The following is a 22,432-nucleotide window of genomic DNA, read 5'->3' as shown; positions in this document are numbered from 1 at the left end:
TCTTACCTCTTTTATTATTCTTATTTACAGGTCTTGATTTGCTTGAAGAACAGGGACAATAGCCATCACACTTCACAGATATTTGTTTACCCAAGATGCAAGCTTGGTATTCTAATTTACACTGAAATAAACAGGAAAGCATATATGCATGTTACTATGGTTTACCCCATGGCAGTTTAAAGGTGTAATCTGGTTTCAGAAAACTATATTTAACTAAGAGTATTACCCCAAAATATATAACTTACTATTATAGTGTTGTCACAAATTGTCCTGACTTCAGCATGGTTTTGCATGATACACCCCTGACACGAAGTTGTGTACTTTTAATGTGGTATTGTTTCCCGGCTCCACCCTTGCTCCAAGGCAACACATCATCCTATGTGTTCTCAGGAGGCGTGGATCTTGTGTCAGAGCTCTAACCCCATTCCTAGAGTGATGTCACCATCTCTCACCATCCTCTGTAGCCTACATCAACATATATATATATATATATATATATATATATATATATACACACACACACACACACACATTGAGCCATTTAGGAAAGAATGATGTGTGTTTACAGCACGCCGCCTTCTGCTAAACAATGCCACAGACAGAGTAGCTCAGGCTGTTGAGCACTGCTCAACTAGGAAGTACAAACTAAGACCCCCAAATAAATGGTTTTGGAACTGGGGCAGATAGGTAAGAAATGTTATATGCTTCAGCAGGATTTTATTTTCATTTTTTTACTTAATGTTGACATATCCCTTTAAAATGCATTGCAGTACACAATTAATCCATAGTTAACAGTACTTAACATATCTGCAAACCTAAATTTTGGTTGTACCAGCTTTAAAGGAATACTTTATTTTTATGTATTACTCTGTAGGTGTACAAATAATACCACAGATTTGAGCAACTTTATTTTTCTCCATGGGAAAATACAGTAAATTGATTTAAACTGACAAGTCATAATGCATAGTAGTCAGTGCATAATACAGCCACAAAAATCAAATAGGCATTAAGGAAAACATGCTGTTACAAAATGGGTACATATCCAGGCTGTTTTGATATATGACAAATGGCTATATGCACACTCAGTTTATTTATTTATCTGTATCACAAAAAAAGGCAATTTTCCATGCAAAAAAGAGTAAAACATGACAATGTTAAAAAAAAAGGACAAGAGAGAGCACAGAGGAGTACTATTAGATGGGAGAGAGCACAGAGGAGTCCTATCAGACAGAAGAGAGCACAGAGGAGTCCTATCAGACAAGAGAGAGCACAGAAGAGTACTATCAAATAGGAGAGAGCACAGAGGAGTACTAGCAGACAGGAGAGAGCACAGATGAGTGCTATCAGACAGGAGAGAGCACAGAAGAGTCCTAACAGACAGGAGAGCACAGAGGAGTGCTATCAGATAGGAGAGAGCACAGAGGAGTACTATCAGACAGGAGAGAGCACGGAGAAGTACTATCAGACAGAAGAGAGCACAGAGGAGTCCTATCAGACAGGAGAGGACACAGAAGAGTACTATCAAATAGGAGAGAGCACAGAGGAGTACTATCAGACAGGAGAGAGCACAGATGAGTGCTATCAGACAGGAGAGAGCACAGAAGAGTCCTATCAGACAGGATAGAGCACAGAGGAGTATTATCAGACAGGAGAGAGCACAGAGGAGTACTATCAGACAGGAGAGAGCACAGAGGAGTACTATCAGACAGGAGAGAGCACAGAGGAGTCCTATCAGACAGGAGAGGACACAGAAGAGTACTATCAAATAGGAGAGAGCACAGAGGAGTACTATCAGACAGGAGAGAGCACAGATGAGTGCTGTCAGACAGGAGAGAGCACAGAAGAGTCCTATCAGACAGGAGATGGCACAGAGGAGTGCTAGCCCATCCACACTTACTGGACTTTGTCCATGCCTATGTTTCAGCTTGGACAAAGCCATGATTTTATAGGCAATGATTTCTATAAAAAAGGAAATTCAATTTTCTTATGAAGTAGAAAAGTTAAAGAGGTATTCAAGGATTTTTTTTATTTGACTATGCTACAGGGACTGTAAAGTTAGTGTAGTTCATAATATAGTATAGCATACAAAATGACTCAGCTCTCGGGTTTTCCCAGGTTGCAGTGCATCGAGACGTGACATCACTGGTCAGGTGTGCAAAGGGAGCCAGACCTGCTTCAATGAGTGGAGCGACTGCTGGGTGGCAGAGAGATCATTTTGCAACAGCTGTAGGCACCCTGGTTAGAAAACACTGGTCTTTTGAATGGATGCAGCTCATTTGTGTTTCAATGGGGGGGGGTGGCTGGTGTGCGGGAGGGAGGAATGTAACTTCATTTTTACAAGCATGGAACTATGGGATGTGTAGTTTAAGAGACCGAACTCCAAAAGGAAATACCCTGTTCATACCTGGTAGGTATGTATTAAAATGACCTTATGGTGGATAACCCTTTTAATGTTTTGCCCAGATATATAACATATAATTATTTTTTATTTATTTTTTTATCTGACAGTGCCCATTTAAGGCTGTAAAATTCTACTTAATGTAAATTACCAGCTGTTTTAAATATAACTCAATAATAAAAAAAACCCTGCTGTTTTTTTTTTTTTTTTTTTAAAACAAGTCAAAACATTGTGTGTGCACATAACCTGAGTGGCTACCAAACCCTTAGCTAAAAAGACAATAGTTAAAGGAATAGTTAACAATAGTAACCGGTCATCCTGTTCACCCACACAACTCAACACACTGGGTTATAGTGTGGATAAACAGGAGGGTGTGGGTAAACAGGAGACCGATTCTGGGGAAATTTGAATATTCATGGTCGCTGGTCACATGTGTGAATGTGACCAGCGATCATGAATATTCAAATTCATCCGGAGGGCCTGCCTCCAGTGCGCAATTCACTGAAATTAGAAGCGGACCTTCGAAAGGGACACCTTGCCGAACTGAAGTTACGTATTTAACTCACTGACCCCGCATCGCTCTCCTGTTAACCCACACTATAACCAAGTGTATTGGCTTTAGTGTGGGTGAACAGGATAATGTTTTTCCTTTAACAGGTAATGGATTAACTCCAACTTGATTCAGAGGTATTAAACAAGAAAAAAGGGACTAACCAATAAGCTTGCTTTGAGAACAAAGAGAATGATTAGCTGATAATAACAATGATTCAATAAAACAACATTTTGTGGGTGGAAAAAAATCGTATTCTTCATATACCACAATTGAGTTTGTATGCCAGAATAAACAATATGTAAAATCATTTACCTTTTCGTAATATTTAATTTGTATTATCATCCTGAGACGGCAAATTGTGTATGGTGAGGGCTCCTGAATCGAGCTGGTTTCTGTAGCTGGGGGCCACTGTTAATAGCCAACATGCGTCCAGCTATTAACCCTCTAGATCGCCACTGTCAAAGCAGTCTAAAGGGACCTTTAATCTGTCCCTGGTGGTGTAGTGGGGTGAATGCTCCCCCCCCCCCTCCGCAGCACAATCCTGGGGAGGTGGGATCCGCTGCTGAGGTAGCCTGAGGGCTTACCTCTCTTTTGTGGCTGCTGTGGCTCTGTTATTGATAAAGCCTGGCTGCACCAGGCATTATCAATAGAGCACACAGATCTATGGAACTACATTGATCTGTGTGAGGAATCTAATGATTACTCCTAAAAGTCTCCTAAGGGGATTAATAAAGTGTAACAAAAAAGTGTAATAAAAGTTTAAAAAAACACCCATTAACTACTTACATATTTAAAGTTTAAATTACCCCCCTTTTCCAAATTCCATATAAAAATATGTAAACACAATTAAAATAAACATATGTGGTATCACCACATGTGCAAATATCCGAACTATAAAAATAGAATGTTAATTAAACTGCTCGGTCAATGGCATATACATACATAAAAAATACCAAAGTCCAAAACTGCGTATATTTGGTCACTTTGCATACCCTAAAAAATTGAATAAAGTGATCAAAAAGTCACATCAAAACAAAAATGGTACCAATAAAAACTTCAGATGACGGCACAAAAATGTAGCTCTCATATCTCCGTGCATGCTGAAAAATGAAAAAGTTATAGGGGTCAGAAGAGGACATTTTTAAACATACTAATTTGTCGTGCAAAATGTCATAATTTTTTAACAGGAAAAAACTAAATCAAACCCATATAAGTTGGGTATCATTTTAATTCTATGGACCTACAGAATAAAGATAAAGTGTCATTTTACCCCACAAATATTTTTTTTTCTGGTTTCGCTGTAGATCTTGTGTTAAAATTATTGATGTTATTACAAAGTTAAATTGGTGATGCTAAAAAAAAAAAAAAAACATCATATAGGTCTGTAGGTGGAAACTTGAAAGCGTTAAGATTTTAGAAGGTGAGGTGGAAAAAACAGAAGTGCAAAAATGAAAAAGCCCATGGTCCTTAAGGGTTTAAAAGAATTCTTTAGTGAGAAAATCAGAAAAAATAGCAAGGTAAGGTTATGTTCACATAATGTATTTTTTCAATTTTTTGGGCTGTAAAATTGCATTTTTGCTAATACAAAATGTGTAAAAATATATTATTTTTACTAGTAAACTTATTATAAAAAATGGACACACATTAATTTTACAGCCATAAATATTTATGAACATTCGGCTGATTCCACATGGAAAAATTGCAGATTTTCATATTGGTATTTCCACCCATTTAAAGAAAAAAAGAAAAAAAAGAAGCTGTTTTTTTTTTTTATCATGAGAATTGAATATAAATACCAGATGTAACATTGTGTGAACATGGCCTTAAAGGGAACCTGTCAACAGGTTTAACCCTATAAGACCACTTATATTATGCTATGGGCCTTTAACTCCTTCAGGACGAAGGGTGTACCTGTACGCCCTATGCCCGATGTTTAAAACGTATGTTGACCCCGCATCACACCGGGTCGGTCCTGGCTGCTAACTATAGCCGGGACCCTGGGCTAATAGCGATGTCCTGATCAGCTAGGATGCAAGCGGAGACCTCCTTACCTTGCTCCGTCGTGTCCAATCAGCGTTTGATTGCTCCAAGCCTGAGCTACAGGCTTGAGAAATCGAGCCCCTATCTCATTGATCCATGCAAAACTATGGCTTTGCAGGGATCAGGGTAGAAGATCAGTGTGTGCAGTGTTATAGCCCCCTATGGGAGCTATAACACTGCAAAAAAAAAGTGAAAAAAAAAGTTAACAAAGGTCATTTTAACCCCTTCCCTAATAAAAGTTTGCATCACCCCCCTTTTCCCATAAAAAACAGTGTAAATAAAAAGAAACATATGTGGTATCGCCGCGTGTGGAAATATCCAAACTATAAAAATATATCGTTAATTAAACCATACGGTCAATGGCGTACGCGCAAAAAAATTCCAAAGTCCAACATAGCGTATTTTTGGTCACTTTTTATAGAATGAAAAAATGAATAAAAAGCAATCAAGAAGTACGACCAATACAAAAATGTTACCGATAAAAACTTCAGAACACGGTTATGGGGGTTAGAAGATGAGAATTTTTAACGTATAAATTTTCCTGCATGTAGTTATTATTTTTTTCCGAAGTACGACCCTATATAAATAGGGTATCATTTTAACCTTATGGACCTACAGAATAAAGATAAGGTGTTATTTTTGCAAAAAAAAATGCACTGCGTAGAAATGGAAGCCCCCAAAATTAATACAAAATTTAAAATGTTCTTCAATTTTGTCGCACATTAAATTTGTTTTTCTGTTTCGCCGTAAAGTTTTGGGTAAAATGACTAATGTCACTGCAAAATAGAATTGGTGGCACAAAAAATAAGCCATCATATGGAATTTTATGTGCAAAATTTAAAGCGTTATGATTTTTAGAAGGTGATGAGGAAAAAAATGAAAATGCAAAAACAGAAAAACCCTGCGTCCTTAAGGGGTTAAAGGGGTATTCCAGGATTCGTTTTTATTTGACTATGCTACAGGGGCTGTAAAGATAGTGAAGTTCATAATATAGTGTCTGTACCTGTCTGTGACGGTTTTCTCACAATTCTTCTGTGATTTTCACCCCAATATTTATTTTTAATAGAATGCAAAATGACTGTTGTCTCAGATTTTTCCCAGGTTGCAATGTGGCCGAGACCTGTCTGCTTCAATGGGTGGAGGGATCACTTGGTGGGAGAGAGATCAATCTGCAACTAATGCAACAGCTGTAGGCACCCTGATTGAAAACCCCAGGTCTTTTGAATGGATGCAGCTCATTTATGTTTCAGTGGGTGGGGTGGCTGATGTGTGGGATGGAGGAAAATGGTATTGTGAGATTTGTAGTAAAAAAAAAAGAAAAGTCAAACAGGAAATACCAGTTCACAAAAAGCTAGCAACAGTATTATGGTAATCTCACAACATAGCCATTTAGCCCCAAGACAAGTGCAGATCCTTCGTAAGCATGTCCATTACTGCCTGCCAGGTACGTACTAAAATCACCTTATGGTGGATTACCCCTTTAAATACTAATTTCTACCATGTCCATGTTCTATCTGGCCATTTGTGTAATCCACAGAAAGAGGACTTTTTGATTAAGTCGCAAATCATATGCAAATTAGTACTAAGTAGTCAATGGCACCAAATGTGGTAACGGATGTTTAAGGAACTTACTTAGCCTGGTTCTAGTGCCACCTCCAGTCCACACTTTCTGACCAAGTGAAATCTATCATTGTACTGATGATGGTCCTGCATGTTGTAGAACCTTTCATCATAATATGAAATGGCTGGCCAGGCCAATGAGGAGGTGTGAGCAACGGACAATCAGCTGTGGAGCCAGAGGCTAGATATTTAAACTGTTCCATGTTCATGTATTATGCTATGATTAGGGTTCATACCCTTCGCTTGTGTTCCTGACCATTGTATCCCTGTGTGCCTTAGCTGATCGAATGTGACTGGACCTCTGCTTGTGACCTGGCTTGCTCTGACTCTATTGTTGTTTTTGTATCATGCTCACCTCAAGGTTTTAACATTCTGGCTTGTTTTGGATTACCCTTTGCTTGTTAAATCGATATCTTTTTAGTTCACATGTTGCTGACCTAGCCAGTGTGACTTTTCTGATGCCCATGCACATAGTGAGTGTAGGGACCATCGTCCAGTTGGGGACCGTTCTTTAGGGAGGATCGTACTTGTAGGTAGGGACAGTGGTTGAGGTGAGCACTAGTCTGCACTGTTCCCTACTCAGACATGTTTGCCTGTGATCATGCCTCAGCAGGCATGATTGACAAGCATGGGGCTTTCTATATCACTGTTTGCAGCCATTCAGATTCAGGGAATCATAACACCTATGTGTGACAGCCTTGCATGCAGTATGAACAAGAGGATCACCACGGAAAACCTTTAAGGACTTATATGTTGCTTGCAGGTGCAGGCACATTGATGCCCTGAAGTTAACACTTAAGTTGATGCAGTCAGTGAGGTAGAAAGTTCCTTCCTTGTCAATCATGCCTGCTAAGGTGTGATCACTGGCAATCATCAGTAATGACTACATGGTAGTAAGTAAAGAGCCATTTATCTTTTTTATTTTGGCTAAAATTCACAGTGCTCCTAAATACCAGTTAATTTTCCAAGAATGACCCACACTACAGAATGATCTGTTTTCTATGTCATTTGATACTATGCTGACTGGCAGTTTTACATTTAAATGCTGTTCTTGATTTTGTACATTCATAATTTTAAGTAGATTTTTCTTTTTTCTTAACCTTTGCCACTTTCTTCTTCGCACTACTGCTTGATGTGTCCTCTTGTCTTAGTTATTTTGATTAGAAATAGCAAAGGTTACATTTATAATGGGCTCATTTATGTGGAAATAAGACATCACACTTAATAAGCCTACTCAGCACGTGCTTGTTCAGAATACATGTCCTCACATTACAGGGCTTGAAGGCTGACATTCACTGATTGCAATTCTGATTATTAATCAAGTCCAATTTTTGTAATTATAGAATCACTGATGTCATTTTAACACATAAAATAAAGTAACTCACAAAGCACAAAATATTTCAAGCATTTTGCATTTTTTTCACATTTCTTGGAAAATATTTAGAAATATGTTTTTTAAAAAACAGCCCACTATAATCTCATAAAATTAATTTAGGCATTGTCAGCTTTACTGGGAGTATTACCCGACTCTACAAAATGTATGTATGTTTTGGTAAAGGGAATTTTAATATATCTATATATGTGTATATACAGTGGGGATCAAAAGTTTGGGCACCCCAGGTAAAAATTTGTATTAATGTGCATAAAGAAGCCAAGGAAAGATGGAAAAATCTCCAGATTAGGCATTCTTATAATATGTCAACAAAAGTTAGATTTATTTCCATCATTTACACTTTCAAAATAACAGAAAGCAAAAAAAATGGTATCTGCAAAAGTTTGCAGTCAATATCTTGTACTGCACCCTTTGGCAAGTATCACAGCTTGTAAACGCTTTTTGTAGCCAGCCAAGAGTCTTTCAATTCTTGTTTGAGGTATCTTTGCCCATTCTTCCTTACAAATGTCTTCCAGTTCTTTGAGATTTCTGGGCTGTCTGTCACGCACTGTTCTTTTAATGTCTATCCATAGATTTTCACAGATGGCATTAAGTTAGCATCCAAAATTTGCTGAAATTTTACTGAATCCATTTTTCCTTCTACTCGTGAGATGTTCCTGTGCCAATGGCTGCAATACAACCCCAAAGCATGATTGATCCACCCCCATGCTTAACAGTTGGACAGAGGTTCTTTTCATTAAATTCTGTTCCCCTTCTTCTCCAAACGTACCTTTGCTCATTCCGGCCAAAAAGTAAAATTTTTACCTCAACGGTCCACAGAGCTTGTTTCCAAAATGCATCAGGCTTGTCTAGAGGTTCATTTGCAAAGTTGAAACGCAGATTTTTGATATGAGGACGTAGAAAGGTTTTCTTCTGATGACTCTTCCATGAAGACCATATTTGTACAAGTATCTCTTTATAGTGGAATAGTGTACCACAACTCCAGTGTCTGCCAGATCTTTCTAGAGGGATTGTGCAGTCAAACATGGGTTTTTAATTGGTTTTCTTACAATCCTGCGAGCTGCTCTGTCTGAAATTTTTCTTGGTCTTACAGATCTTGCTTTAACTTCCACTGTTCCTGATGACTGCCATTTCTTAATTACATTCCGAACAGAGGATATTGACATTTGAAAATGTTTTGCTATCTTCTTATAGCCTTCTCCAGCTTTGTGAGTGTCAACTATTTTCAGTTTCAGATTTCTAGACAACTGCTTAGAAAAACCCATGGTGGTGATTGTTAGGCCAAGGTCAGATGAGTCTGGGCATTTAAAACATTTGAGATTGACATCACCTGGTCTTCCGAGATGATGATTGAAAACAATCCAAGACACTGGCAGGTCTCAGCTTTGCAAAGGGGGCAGTGCATGCTATAAATTATGCAGGGTGCTCAAACTTTTGCAGACGCCATTTTTTTTGTTTTCTGTTACTTTGAAAGTGTAAATGATGGAAATAAAATCTAACTTTTGTTGACATACTATAAGAATGCCTAATCTGTAATTTGACGCCTTTTGGGCATTTTCTATCTTTCCTTGGCTTCTTTATGCACATTAATACAAATTTTTACCTGGGGTGCCCAAACTTTTCATCCCCACTGTATGTGTATACATATATACTGAATGGGCCCATCTATGTTTCTCCTCCAGCCTTTGTTAGTACTTCTTGAACTTCCCTGCAATCTTTTCAAGTTGGGGTGTTATTATGTCCACCATCAGTGCATGTGATATATATAGCGTGATATTGCACATATCATTGAAAGGATGCGCACACAGAGGTAGACACAGTGCTCTGAGAGGCAGGGGCATTTGCTCTTAGCTTTTATTTATTAAAGGGGCTGTCCAAAAACAGAGCTAAGTTTTGTTCAAAAACAGTACCAAGCCTGCCCTAAGGTTGTGCTTGGTATTACAACTTGCCTTCCTTTACTTTCATTAAACCACCAACCTTTGGACAGGTGGATAATCCTTTCAACAAGTTCTGGTAAAATGAAAGCTGAGCAGTAATTGGTTGCTATTAGCAGTTTTGGTTTTTAGGCAGATTAATAGATTTGGGCCTTTGTATCAATAAGAGACTTACTATAATCCTTACTATAGTTTGTAAAAATGTATTTAAAAGTTGGCGAACCACTTATGAGAATATATGTACTTGAAATGTGAATTATTAATACATAAATCATACATAAATAATGGCTATATAGTGGCATGCTGGCTTAAACAATATTATAAAAATGCATCTTCATGTTAGTATTTGAATTTTGCTAAGAAACATGTCATAGTGATGGTGATTCCATGCCTAGTGTAAGTATTCCTTGAACAGTGACACCAATTGCGTATTAATTATTATATCTAATTATCATACTATATTGTTTATTCCCTTCAGAATTTGACATTTTAATTCAAAATCTGTTTCTGTGCCACATTTCTTTTTTTTTTATTAAAAGAAGCCTCAATTATACATAATATATAGTTATTGAAAACATAGCCTTTATCCTTCACGGCTTGTGACATTCTGCGAAAATATTGTACATTATATATTGTAGCTAACAACTATACTAAGAATAATTTACCTGGAAAGTAAATTCACATAATACATGATTTACCATTAGTTACAAACATATCACCACAGATGCCGCTTTATAGTCCAAGAAAACATCTAAATATAAGAGTCACAGTTACAAGGCAAAGTCAATACTCCTTTAATGCCATCTGTTTGCCGCAGCCTTTCAAATTGTTGCTGAAATCTAGCCTTCAGAAAAATCAGTTCTACTTTCTCTCTTGCGTGAGAAGTGAGAAGAAAACTTTCTTTTAGACAACTGTTATAAATAAAAGCACTGAATGTTTTCTAAATAAGAATAACAGCACAGCTGCAGGATCACAGCGTATCAAAAACAGCCATATGGAATGCCCATCTTACAGCCGTCAATGTGTTCACATTCTACTGCACATACAAATAGAAAAGGTTTCATTTCAAAACAGTGTGGGCAAAACAGTTTAAGAGGATTTGCTTTATTCTTTAGCTTTTTAGAAAGTTGAACTGTGAATACTTTTCCTTTGGGTAAAGAATTGCACCAAATTACACACACACACACACACACACACACACACCACACAGTTACACACAAACACATACAAACACACACATACATAATAAATAAATAATTTTCTGTTTAATATGTTGATGTTTATGTGCATTAATAAACAGTTGTGCGTCTAATTCTCCACTTTATGCTCATGATCTTGATATTTTATAGAGTGACAAGGAGAGGTAATGTCCGGCATATGCATGACTAGGCACTGTTCACACCATGCATAAGTAGACAGCGGCGTCTTGAACCTGAAGCCCAAACACCAGTGGTGCTCAGTCTGAAGTAGATATGCAATCCAATGAGACAATAGATGACTGAGATGGCACTCACCAAAAAGGGTGTTCTTTATTCAAATTCTGCCAGATAAGGGCAGGTAGAAGTGAGAGGGCAGGGGCGTCCGGACGCCCCTGCCCTCTCACTTCTACCTGCCCTTATCTGTATGCACCGCAGAATTTGAATAAAGAAGAACCTTTTGTGAGTCCCGTTTCTATCATCTATTGTCTCATTGGATTGATATTTTATAGCTTTGTCCACTTTCACTTCAATATTTTGTTCTATGTGTATGCCATAGAAAGAATAGATAAAAATGTAAGAATTTACATTTTGTTCCACAGCAAGAAAAATGGTTAGTAGATTTGTATTAAAACAGAAACAATAGAGGAACCTATCATTTGTGTCCTGTTCCCTCTAATTCTCTAGCTTGAACTTTTTCCCTTGTGCCAATACACCAAGTCATCAAATTATGTTGTATGACGAACTTGTTCCTTTTTTCAAATATTTTCTTTTTTAACTTATAATGGTTTTTATTCCACCCATAAAGTGGAATAATATTGTGCAAAAAAACAAACAAAAAAACTGTAAATAGTTAATATGTCTAAACACCTTTCTACAAGTTACACTTCCCAAAGTTTTAAGAAAGCAAGGCATAAATGTGACAAAAAATGCTACATATGCATAATAATATATATATATATATATATATATATATATATATATGTATATATATATATATATATATATATATATATATATATATATATATGGCCCAGATTTATCAATATGAGTCAAAAACTGTCTGGTGTGCTCATAGCAACCAATCACAGTTCAGCTTTAATGTTCCCAGAGCACTTTAAGATAAAGGTTGATCTGTGATTGGTTGCTATTGGCACATTAGGAGGTTTTGGACTCAGTTTGGTAAACCTGGTGTTTATATTTATGACTTGTTAGCTACCAAATCTGATATATATATTTATTCAGACAGTGAGGTTATGTTCACACAATGGAATTTCTGTGTGGAATTCCATGGATTTCAATGGCATTCTGCGGCGCTGTTCACATAGCAGAATTTTCGCACCAGAAACATCTGGCGCAGAAATTCTAATTCTGCACGACAAATGCACTGCCGTCTATGAAACAGTGCATTTCTGAGCTGTCCTAGCGTCAGCATATACTGCTGGCATGCCACTGTCAGAGGAGTGTCCACATGGAGATTTTCCATGCGGACATTCCCCCGAGTAAACATAGCCTGAAAGGTATCCCATCTTATCATGTGGCTACAATTAAAAGTAAAACTATTCTCCTATTTTGAGAACTGGACAAGCTACAGGACAAGAAGATTTTCTGCATGTCACACTTTTTCTACACCTCTAAAGTATTTTGACCAGGTAAGCAGAGTTTGTCAGTTCCTAATACTGTATCTGTGACATGTTTTTTCTCTAACTAAGCTAAGTTAACTTCAGCTTCTTTTGTTATCCTACATTTGAGCTTTTATGTGTTGCTTTAAAATTAGTTCTTTTTAATGATTTTTGAAAGGGTATTTCATGATGTATTGCATTTACTTACACATTGGAATGAAAACAAGTGAAATATTGCATTGTTTAACCAAGGACCAAGCCCATTTTAACCTTAAGGACCAGGCCAATATTACTTTTGCATTTTTGTTTTTTCCTCCTCGCCTCCTAAAATCCATAACTCTTTTATATTTCCATCTACATACCCATATAAGGGCTTGTTTTTTTAGGGGGGAAATTTAAATGAAAACCAAAATATTGCACATTTTGGAGGGTTTCGTTTTCACAATGTACACTTTACGGTAAAAATGACATGTGTTCATTATTCTGTTGATCAATACGATTAAAATGATACCCATGGCTAGATATTTTTATATTTTTGCACCGCTTAAAAAAAAATCAAAAACTTTTTGTACAAAACCAGGAATCTAAAATTGCCCTATTTTGACCACCTATAACTTTTTCATTTTTCCGTATATAGGGCGGTATGAGGGCTCATTTTTTGCACCGTCATCTGTACTTTTTATCAATACCACATTTGCATATATACAACATTTAGATAATTTGTTATTAATTTTTTGGAATAAAATGTGACAAAAAAACTGCATTTTTGAACTTTTTTTTTTACGTTTGCCCCGTTCACCGTAGGGGATCATTAACATTATATTTTGATATTTTGGACATTTACGCATGCAGCTATATCAAATATGTTTATTAAAAAAAATTACACTTTTTGGTGGTAAAATGGGAAAAACTGACAATTTTTATTTTTATTGGGGGGGGGGGGGGGTTTATTTATTTTTTACTTTTTATTTTTACATTTTCAACCTTTTTTTTTACACTTTTTATGTCCCCATAGGGGACTATCTATAGCAATCATTTGATTGATAATACTGTTCAGTGCTATGCATAGAGCATAGCACTAATCAGTATTATTGGTCATCTTCGATCTCAGACCAGAGCAGAAGACCCGAGGAGACGGACGGAGGCAGGTGAGGGGACCTCCGTCTGCCATTACAGAAGATCGGATCGCCGTGGCAGCGCTGCAGGTGATCCGATCATCTATTTTAACATGCGCATTCCTGCAGATGCCTTGATCTGTACTGATCACGGCATCTGAGGGGTTAATGGCGGACATCCATGCGATCGCGGATGTCGGACATTACCGGCATGTCCCTGGCTGCTGATAGCAGCCGGAACCTGCCGTGTATGACGCGAGCACCGCTTAGATGCTCGCTGTCATACACAGGACGTAAATGTATGTCCTGGTGCGCAAAGTACCGCCAAACCAGGATGAAAATTTACGTTTGTGGTCGTTAAGGGGTTAAATGTCAAAAATGTCACCCTCCGTGAAATTTATTTAGTCCCGATATATGTACATTTAGTCAAAAGTTTAGTAAAAATAAAACTTTATTTTTGAGTCAGCAATCTTTACAGAAGACATTTAATGGATCTACTCTTCTGTGAAATCATGGGGCCTTCTTTTTCCTCAAATTTCTACTAGAAAATTCTGAAAGAAAGTGATTCCATATTTTAGCTTGATAAATGCCCTTTTTTAACCAGTGTACAATAGCTTGTCCCTTACATTATTGAAGATTTGGAACCTAAAACATTAATAATGAAATGGTAAAACATCCACAGTAGTAGAAAGCCATTGTTACGCCGAGCGCTCCGGGTCCCCGCTCCTCCCCGGAGCGCTCGCTACACTCTCGCTCCCGCAACGCCCCGGTCAGATCCACTGACCGGGTGCGCTGCGATACCGCCTCCAGCCGGGATGCGATTCGCGATGCGGGTGGCGCCCGCTCGCGATGCGCACCCCGGCTCCCGTACCTGACTCGCTCTCCGTCGGTCCTGTTCCGGCGCGCGCGGCCCCGCTCCCTAGGGCGCGCGCGCGCCGGGTCTCTGCGATTTAAAGGGCCACTGCGCCGCTGATTGGCGCAGTGGTTCTAATCAGTGTGTTCACCTGTGCACTCCCTATGTATACCTCACTTCCCCTGCACTCCCTGGCCGGATCTTGTTGCCATTGTGCCAGTGAAAGCGTTTCCTTGTGTGTTCCTAGCCTGTGTTCCAGACCTCCTGCCGTTGCCCCTGACTACGATCCTTGCTGCCTGCCCCGACCTTCTGCTACGTCCGACCTTGCTTCTGTCTACTCCCTTGTACCGCGCCTATCTTCAGCAGTCAGAGAGGTTGAGCCGTTGCTAGTGGATACGACCTGGTCACTACCGCCGCAGCAAGTCCATCCCGCTTTGCGGCGGGCTCTGGTGAACACCAGTAGTGACTTAGAACCGGTCCACTAGCACGGTCCACGCCAATCCCTCTCTGGCACAGAGGATCCACCTCCTGCCAGCTGGCATCGTGACAGTAGATCCGGCCATGGATCCCGCTGAAGTCCCTCTGCCAGTTGTCGCCGACCTCACCACGGTGGTCGCCCAGCAGTCACAACAGATAGCGCAACAAGGCCACCAGCTGTCTCAACTGACCGTGATGCTACAGCAGCTACTACCACAGCTTCAGCAATCATCTCCTCCGCCAGCTCCTGCACCTCCTCCGCAGCGAGTGGCCGCCTCAGGCCTTCGACTATCCTTGCCGGATAAATTTGATGGGGACTCTAAGTTTTGCCGTGGCTTTCTTTCACAATGTTCCCTGCACTTGGAGATGATGTCGGACCAGTTTCCTACTGAAAGGTCTAAGGTGGCTTTCGTAGTCAGCCTTCTGTCTGGAAAAGCTCTGTCATGGGCCACACCGCTCTGGGACCGCAATGACCCTGTCACTGCCTCTGTACACTCCTTCTTCTCGGAAATTCGAAGTGTCTTTGAGGAACCTGCCCGAGCCTCTTCTGCTGAGACTGCCCTGCTGAACCTGGTCCAGGGTAATTCTTCCGTTGGCGAGTACGCCGTGCAATTCCGTACTCTTGCTTCAGAACTTTATTGGAATAATGAGGCCCTCTGCGCGACCTTTAAAAAAGGCCTATCCAGCAACATTAAAGATGTTCTGGCCGCACGAGAAATTCCTGCTAACCTACATGAACTCATTCATCTAGCCACTCGCATTGACATGCGTTTTTCCGAAAGGCGTCAGGAGCTCCGCCAGGATATGGACTTTGTTCGCACGAGGCGTTTTTTCTCCCCGGCTCCTCTCTCCTCTGGTCCTCTGCAATCCGTTCCTGGGCCTCCCGCCGTGGAGGCTATGCAAGTTGACCGGTCTCGCCTGACACCTCAAGAGAGGACACGACGCCGCATGGAGAATCTCTGCCTGTACTGTGCCGGTACCGAACACTTCCTGAAGGATTGTCCTATCCGTCCTCCCCGCCTGGAAAGACGTACGCTGACTCCGCACAAAGGTGAAACAGTCCTTGATGTCAACTCTGCTTCTCCACGTCTTACTGTGCCTGTGCGGATATCTGCCTCTACCTTCTCCTTCTCCACTAAGGCCTTCTTGGATTCCGGATCTGCAGGAAACTTTATTTTGGCCTCTCTCATCAACAGGTTCAACATCCCAGTGACCAGTCTCGCCAGACCTCTTTACATCAATTGCGTTAACAATGAAAGATTGGACTGTGCCGTGCGTTACCGCACGGAACCCCTCCTAATGTGCATCGGACCTCATCACGAAAGAATTGAGTTTTTGGTCCTCTCCAATTGCACTTCCGAAATTCTCCTTGGACTACCCTGGCTTCAACACCATTCCCCAACCCTGGATTGGTCCACAGGGGAGATCAAGAGTTGGGGTACCTCTTGTTTCAAGGACTGCCTTAAACCGGTTACCAGTACTCCCTGCCGTGATCCTGTGGTTCCCCCTGTAACCGGTCTCCCTAAGGCCTATATGGACTTTGCTGATGTGTTTTGCAAAAAACAAGCTGAGACTCTTCCTCCTCACAGGCCTTATGACTGTCCTATTGACCTCCTCCCGGGCACTACTCCACCCCGAGGCAGAATTTATCCTCTGTCCGCCCCAGAGACTCTTGCTATGTCTGAGTACATCCAGGAAAATTTAAAAAAGGGCTTTATCCGCAAATCCTCCTCTCCTGCCAGAGCCGGATTTTTCTTTGTGTCCAAAAAAGATGGCTCCCTACGCCCTTGCATTGACTACCGCGGTCTTAACAAAATCACGGTAAAGAACCGCTACCCTCTACCTCTTATCTCTGAACTCTTTGATCGCCTCCAAGGTGCCCACATCTTTACCAAACTGGACTTAAGAGGTGCTTATAATCTCATCCGCATCAGAGAGGGGGATGAATGGAAAACGGCATTTAACACTAGAGATGGACACTTTGAGTATCTGGTCATGCCCTTTGGCCTGTGCAACGCCCCTGCCGTCTTCCAAGACTTTGTTAATGAAATTTTTCGTGATCTCTTATATTCCTGTGTTGTTGTGTATCTGGACGATATCCTGATTTTTTCTGCCAACCTAGAAGAACACCGCCAGCATGTCCGCATGGTTCTTCAGAGACTTCGTGACAATCAACTTTATACCAAGATGGAGAAATGTCTGTTTGAATGTCAATCTCTTCCTTTCCTAGGATACTTGGTCTCTGGCCAGGGACTACAAATGGATCCAGACAAACTCTCTGCCGTCTTAGATTGGCCACGCCCCTCCGGACTCCGTGCTATCCAAAGTTTTTTGGGGTTCGCCAATTATTACAGACAATTTATTCCACATTTTTCCACCATTGTGGCTCCTATCGTGGCTTTAACCAAAAAGAATGCCAATCCTAAGTCATGGCCTCCTCAAGCGGAAGACGCCTTTAAACAGCTCAAGTCTGCCTTTTCTTCTGCTCCCGTGCTCTCCAGACCTGACCCATCTAAACCCTTCCTATTGGAGGTAGATGCCTCCTCAGTAGGAGCGGGAGCGGTCCTTCTACAAAAAAATTCTTCCGGGCATGCTGTTACTTGTGGTTTTTTTTCTAGGACCTTCTCTCCGGCGGAGAGGAACTACTCCATCGGGGATCGAGAGCTACTAGCCATTAAATTAGCACTTGAGGAATGGAGGCATCTGCTGGAGGGATCAAGATTTCCAGTTATTATTTACACCGATCACAAAAATCTCTCCTATCTCCAGTCTGCCCAACGGCTGAATCCTCGCCAGGCCAGGTGGTCTCTGTTCTTTGCCCGATTTAATTTTGAAATTCACTTTCGGCCTGCCGATAAGAACATCAGGGCCGATGCTCTCTCTCGTTCCTCGGATGCCTCGGAAGTAGAGCTCTCTCCGCAACACATCATTCCTCCTGACTGCCTGATCTCCACTTCTCCAGCCTCCATCAGGCAAACTCCTCCAGGGAAGACCTTCGTCACTCCACGCCAACGCCTCGGAATCCTCAAATGGGGTCACTCCTCCCATCTCGCAGGCCATGCGGGCATCAAGAAATCCGTGCAACTCATCTCTCGTTTCTATTGGTGGCCGACTCTGGAGACGGATGTTGTTGATTTTGTGCGGGCCTGCACTGTCTGTGCCCGGGATAAGACTCCTCGCCAGAAGCCCGCTGGTCTTCTTCATCCTCTGCCTGTTCCCGAACAACCTTGGTCTCTGATTGATATGGACTTTATTACAGACTTACCCTCATCCCGTGGCAACACTGTTGTTTGGGTGGTCGTTGATCGATTCTCCAAGATGGCACATTTCATCCCTCTTCCTGGTCTTCCTTCTGCGCCTCAGTTGGCAAAACAATTTTTTGTACACATTTTTCGTCTTCACGGGTTGCCCACGCAGATCGTCTCGGATAGAGGCGTCCAATTCGTGTCAAAATTCTGGAGGGCTCTCTGTAAACAACTCAAGATTAAATTAAACTTTTCTTCTGCTTATCATCCTCAATCCAATGGGCAAGTAGAAAGAATTAACCAGGTCCTGGGTGATTATTTACGGCATTTTGTTTCCTCCCGCCAGGATGACTGGGCAGATCTTCTACCATGGGCCGAATTCTCGTATAACTTCAGAGTTTCTGAATCTTCTTCCAAATCCCCATTTTTCGTGGTGTACGGCCGTCACCCTCTTCCCCCCCTCCCTACTCCCTTGCCCTCTGGTTTGCCCGCTGTGGATGAAATAACTCGTGATCTTTCCACCATATGGAAAGAGACCCAAAATTCTCTCTTACAGGCTTCATCACGCATGAAGAAGTTTGCTGATAAGAAAAGAAGAGCTCCCCCCATTTTTTCTCCCGGAGACAAGGTATGGCTCTCCGCTAAATATGTCCGCTTCCGTGTTCCCAGCTACAAATTGGGACCACGCTATCTTGGTCCTTTCAAAATTTTGTGCCAGATTAATCCTGTCTCTTATAAACTTCTTCTCCCTCCTTTTCTTCGTATTCCTAATGCCTTTCACGTTTCTCTTCTTAAACCACTCATCATCAACCGTTTCTCTCCTAAACTTATCTCTCCCACTCCTGTCTCCGGTTCTTCAGACATTTTTCCTGTAAAGGAGATACTGGCCTCCAAAAAGGTCAGAGGAAAAACCTACTTTTTGGTTGACTGGGAGGGCTGTGGTCCTGAAGAGAGATCCTGGGAACCTGAGGACAATATCCTAGATAAAAGTCTGGTCCTCAGGTTCTCAGGCTCCAAGAAGAGGGGGAGACCCAAGGGGGGGGGTACTGTTACGCCGAGCGCTCCGGGTCCCCGCTCCTCCCCGGAGCGCTCGCTACACTCTCGCTCCCGCAGCGCCCCGGTCAGATCCACTGACCGGGTGCGCTGCGATACCGCCTCCAGCCGGGATGCGATTCGCGATGCGGGTGGCGCCCGCTCGCGATGCGCACCCCGGCTCCCGTACCTGACTCGCTCTCCGTCGGTCCTGTCCCGGCGTGCGCGGCCCCGCTCCCTAGGGCGCGCGCGCCGGGTCTCTGCGATTTAAAGGGCCACTGCGCCGCTGATTGGCACAGTGGTTCTAATCAGTGTGTTCACCTGTGCACTCCCTATGTATACCTCACTTCCCCTGCACTCCCTGGCCGGATCTTGTTGCCATTGTGCCAGTGAAAGCGTTCCCTTGTGTGTTCCTAGCCTGTGTTCCAGACCTCCTGCCGTTGCCCCTGACTACGATCCTTGCTGCCTGCCCCGACCTTCTGCTACGTCCGACCTTGCTTCTGTCTACTCCCTTGTACCGCGCCTATCTTCAGCAGTCAGAGAGGTTGAGCCGTTGCTAGTGGATACGACCTGGTCACTACCGCCGCAGCAAGTCCATCCCGCTTTGCGGCGGGCTCTGGTGAACACCAGTAGTGACTTAGAACCGGTCCACTAGCACGGTCCACGCCAATCCCTCTCTGGCACAGAGGATCCACCTCCTGCCAGCCGGCATCGTGACAGCCATCCTTAATTATTTTCAGGTCCATCAGAGAATTTCTGGGGATATAGTGAGACCAGTGAGATATACCACTTTCCATTTGTTTATCAACAACCAGGAATGTATTACTTCTAAAACGGGAAGGATCACGGAGAATGTTCTTAATAGTCACTATGAGACATTCAAATGCTGCCTAGTAGTTATCTTACCTTAGATAAATATGAATGGCCATCAGATCCACACACAGGATTTGTATAAGCTGCTGGACACTGTTTGCAACTTGAAGAAAGGGGAACGCCTCTCCAGTACTTATAGGTTAATCCAGCTTCTTTCATGCTGTAATATAATAGTATTCTTTTTTATTGGGAGCATAAACACATTTTTTACAGAAATTTGTAACATTTTAATAAAATTTACTTAAACAGTACCCATACACAATTTACAAGCAATACCTATTATGGGTGAATCTGCAAAACTATTCACTTTTTTGGATCGCTAAAGTCCAAAAAAGAATAAAAACCGGCTGCAAAAACACCAAAGTTAAAAACCTACATGCCATAGGCTCAACATGCTATGAATTTGCAAAACCGCCAAGGAGCTCGAAAACGCCAAAAAAGAGTGAAAAGATGCCAAAAGGATTCAAAACACGCAAAACTGAAAAACTCAAAGTGGAAAAAGAATTTAGCGTTTTTTCAGTATGAGTTGCATTTTAAATGGCATACTTTTCAGGTACATATAATGTATTGAACTTTTATTAATTGTTTGGGGGGAAAAAACAGGAATATAAGTGGGGTGTAATATTTGTGAAACAAACCGAGCTTCTCTATCAAACAAATGAATACAACATTGATTGTTTACCTAGATGTAGGCACTGACATTCTATGAAAATAATATTTGGTGGGGGGAGGGGGAGGTCTGCATTTGATTTACACAGCAACATAAGGCTATGTTCACATTTCATGAAAAATAAATCAAAACACATCCAAAATATAGGAATTAAATGTCCATATTTTTATTTTAATAATTCAAGTCAATAAAATGAATAGAAAGTCTATGGAAACAGTGTATACACTGATAGCCAATTGTGGCCCCAGACATATTTTAATCATAATTTTTGGAACATATTTTGCTATAGATTTTACTATTTGTGAACATTATTTGTATTTCATTTGTAAAAAATGTGTCTTTGTAAAATCTCATCTGCATTTTTAACATAAATGTGCTCAGCGTAAATCATTGTTGTTGCAAGTTGTTGTTTGCGCACAGTATGTAAAAACTAAAGACATATTTAACAGCCATGTAAATAAGTGACATGTCACTTGTTTATGTGGCTGTAGAAATACTTCCGTATTTTATACATATTGGGCCTCATTTACTAAGCTGAAATCGACCAGTTTTTGTTGGGTTATTTTGGCACAGAGTGGCACTCATTTACTATTGCAAACCCGACATGTTTTGTCGGGTTGTGCGCCAGATTCTGTCGCATTGTGCCAGATATTCTGTCTGTGCCAGATTGTGCGCCAGAACTGAAAAAAACCAGACTAACTCTCCATTTTGCTAAGAAAACCTGAAAAGGGGGCGTGGTCACCTGGGGACGGGGGCGTGGTCTATGAACAGGGGGTGTGTTCCTGACATTTTCACAAAAACCCAACATATTTACTAAGGTTTCCACATAATGTAGTGGATTTGAGTTGGGGAAAACCAGACAGATTAGAGTATGTGTAAAAAAAGCAAAGTGTAGGGAAAGTGGAAAATGTAGGCAAACCTTAGTAAATACCGTGGAAAATAAATTGTAGGGAATTAAAACCCACAAAGAAACCTACACGCCACTCAGTAAATAAGGGCCAGTGTCTGCGACATGTCTGTGCAAGTTTGCGCCAGTGTGCAACAGTGTGCGCCAGGACAATCCGACAAACCCGACATTGCACTGTGAAAAGCTGAAAGGGGGCGTGGTCTGCTGCAAAGGGGCCGTTGCTGGCCCAAAAAGCGGCATGGTTTCACAACCCGACCTATTTACTATTGAATTCTCAGAAAATCCTGTGGATAAATGGCTGGAAATATCCACCTAGAAAAAGCTGGTCAGAAAATGTTCCCGACTTTTCTCCATAGTAAATAGAGAGGAATCCTGCAAGTCTGAAACAACATTTCCCACTAGTAAAAACCCGACACTCTTAGTAAATGAGGCCCATTGTGTGCACAAATAAAATACGCCTGAAAAAAACTGCATAAAATTGGTTTGCTGCAGAATTTTCAGCAA

At 41.2% G+C, this 22,432-nt stretch overlaps 1 protein-coding gene across 3 annotated transcripts in view; it reads right to left on the bottom strand.

Moving 5' to 3' along the window:
- Window positions 1-22,432, bottom strand: part of SPOCK3 (SPARC (osteonectin), cwcv and kazal like domains proteoglycan 3) — a 366,584-nt gene that overhangs the window by 39,287 nt on the left and 304,865 nt on the right. For all 3 annotated transcript variants that reach the window (XM_056561105.1, XM_056561123.1, XM_056561114.1), the window contains exons 5-6: window positions 20,385-20,511; window positions 7-121 (exon numbers count right to left, since the gene is read on the bottom strand). In XM_056561105.1, the coding sequence (XP_056417080.1) occupies window positions 7-121; window positions 20,385-20,511 (242 nt within the window). The remainder of the gene's footprint in view (window positions 1-6; window positions 122-20,384; window positions 20,512-22,432) is intronic.

Source organism: Hyla sarda, chromosome 1 (assembly GCF_029499605.1).
Source record: "Hyla sarda isolate aHylSar1 chromosome 1, aHylSar1.hap1, whole genome shotgun sequence".
Lineage (NCBI taxonomy): Eukaryota > Metazoa > Chordata > Amphibia > Anura > Hylidae > Hyla > Hyla sarda.
Note: the sequence above shows the minus strand (reverse complement) of the source record. Positions and strands in the feature narration are given on the sequence as shown.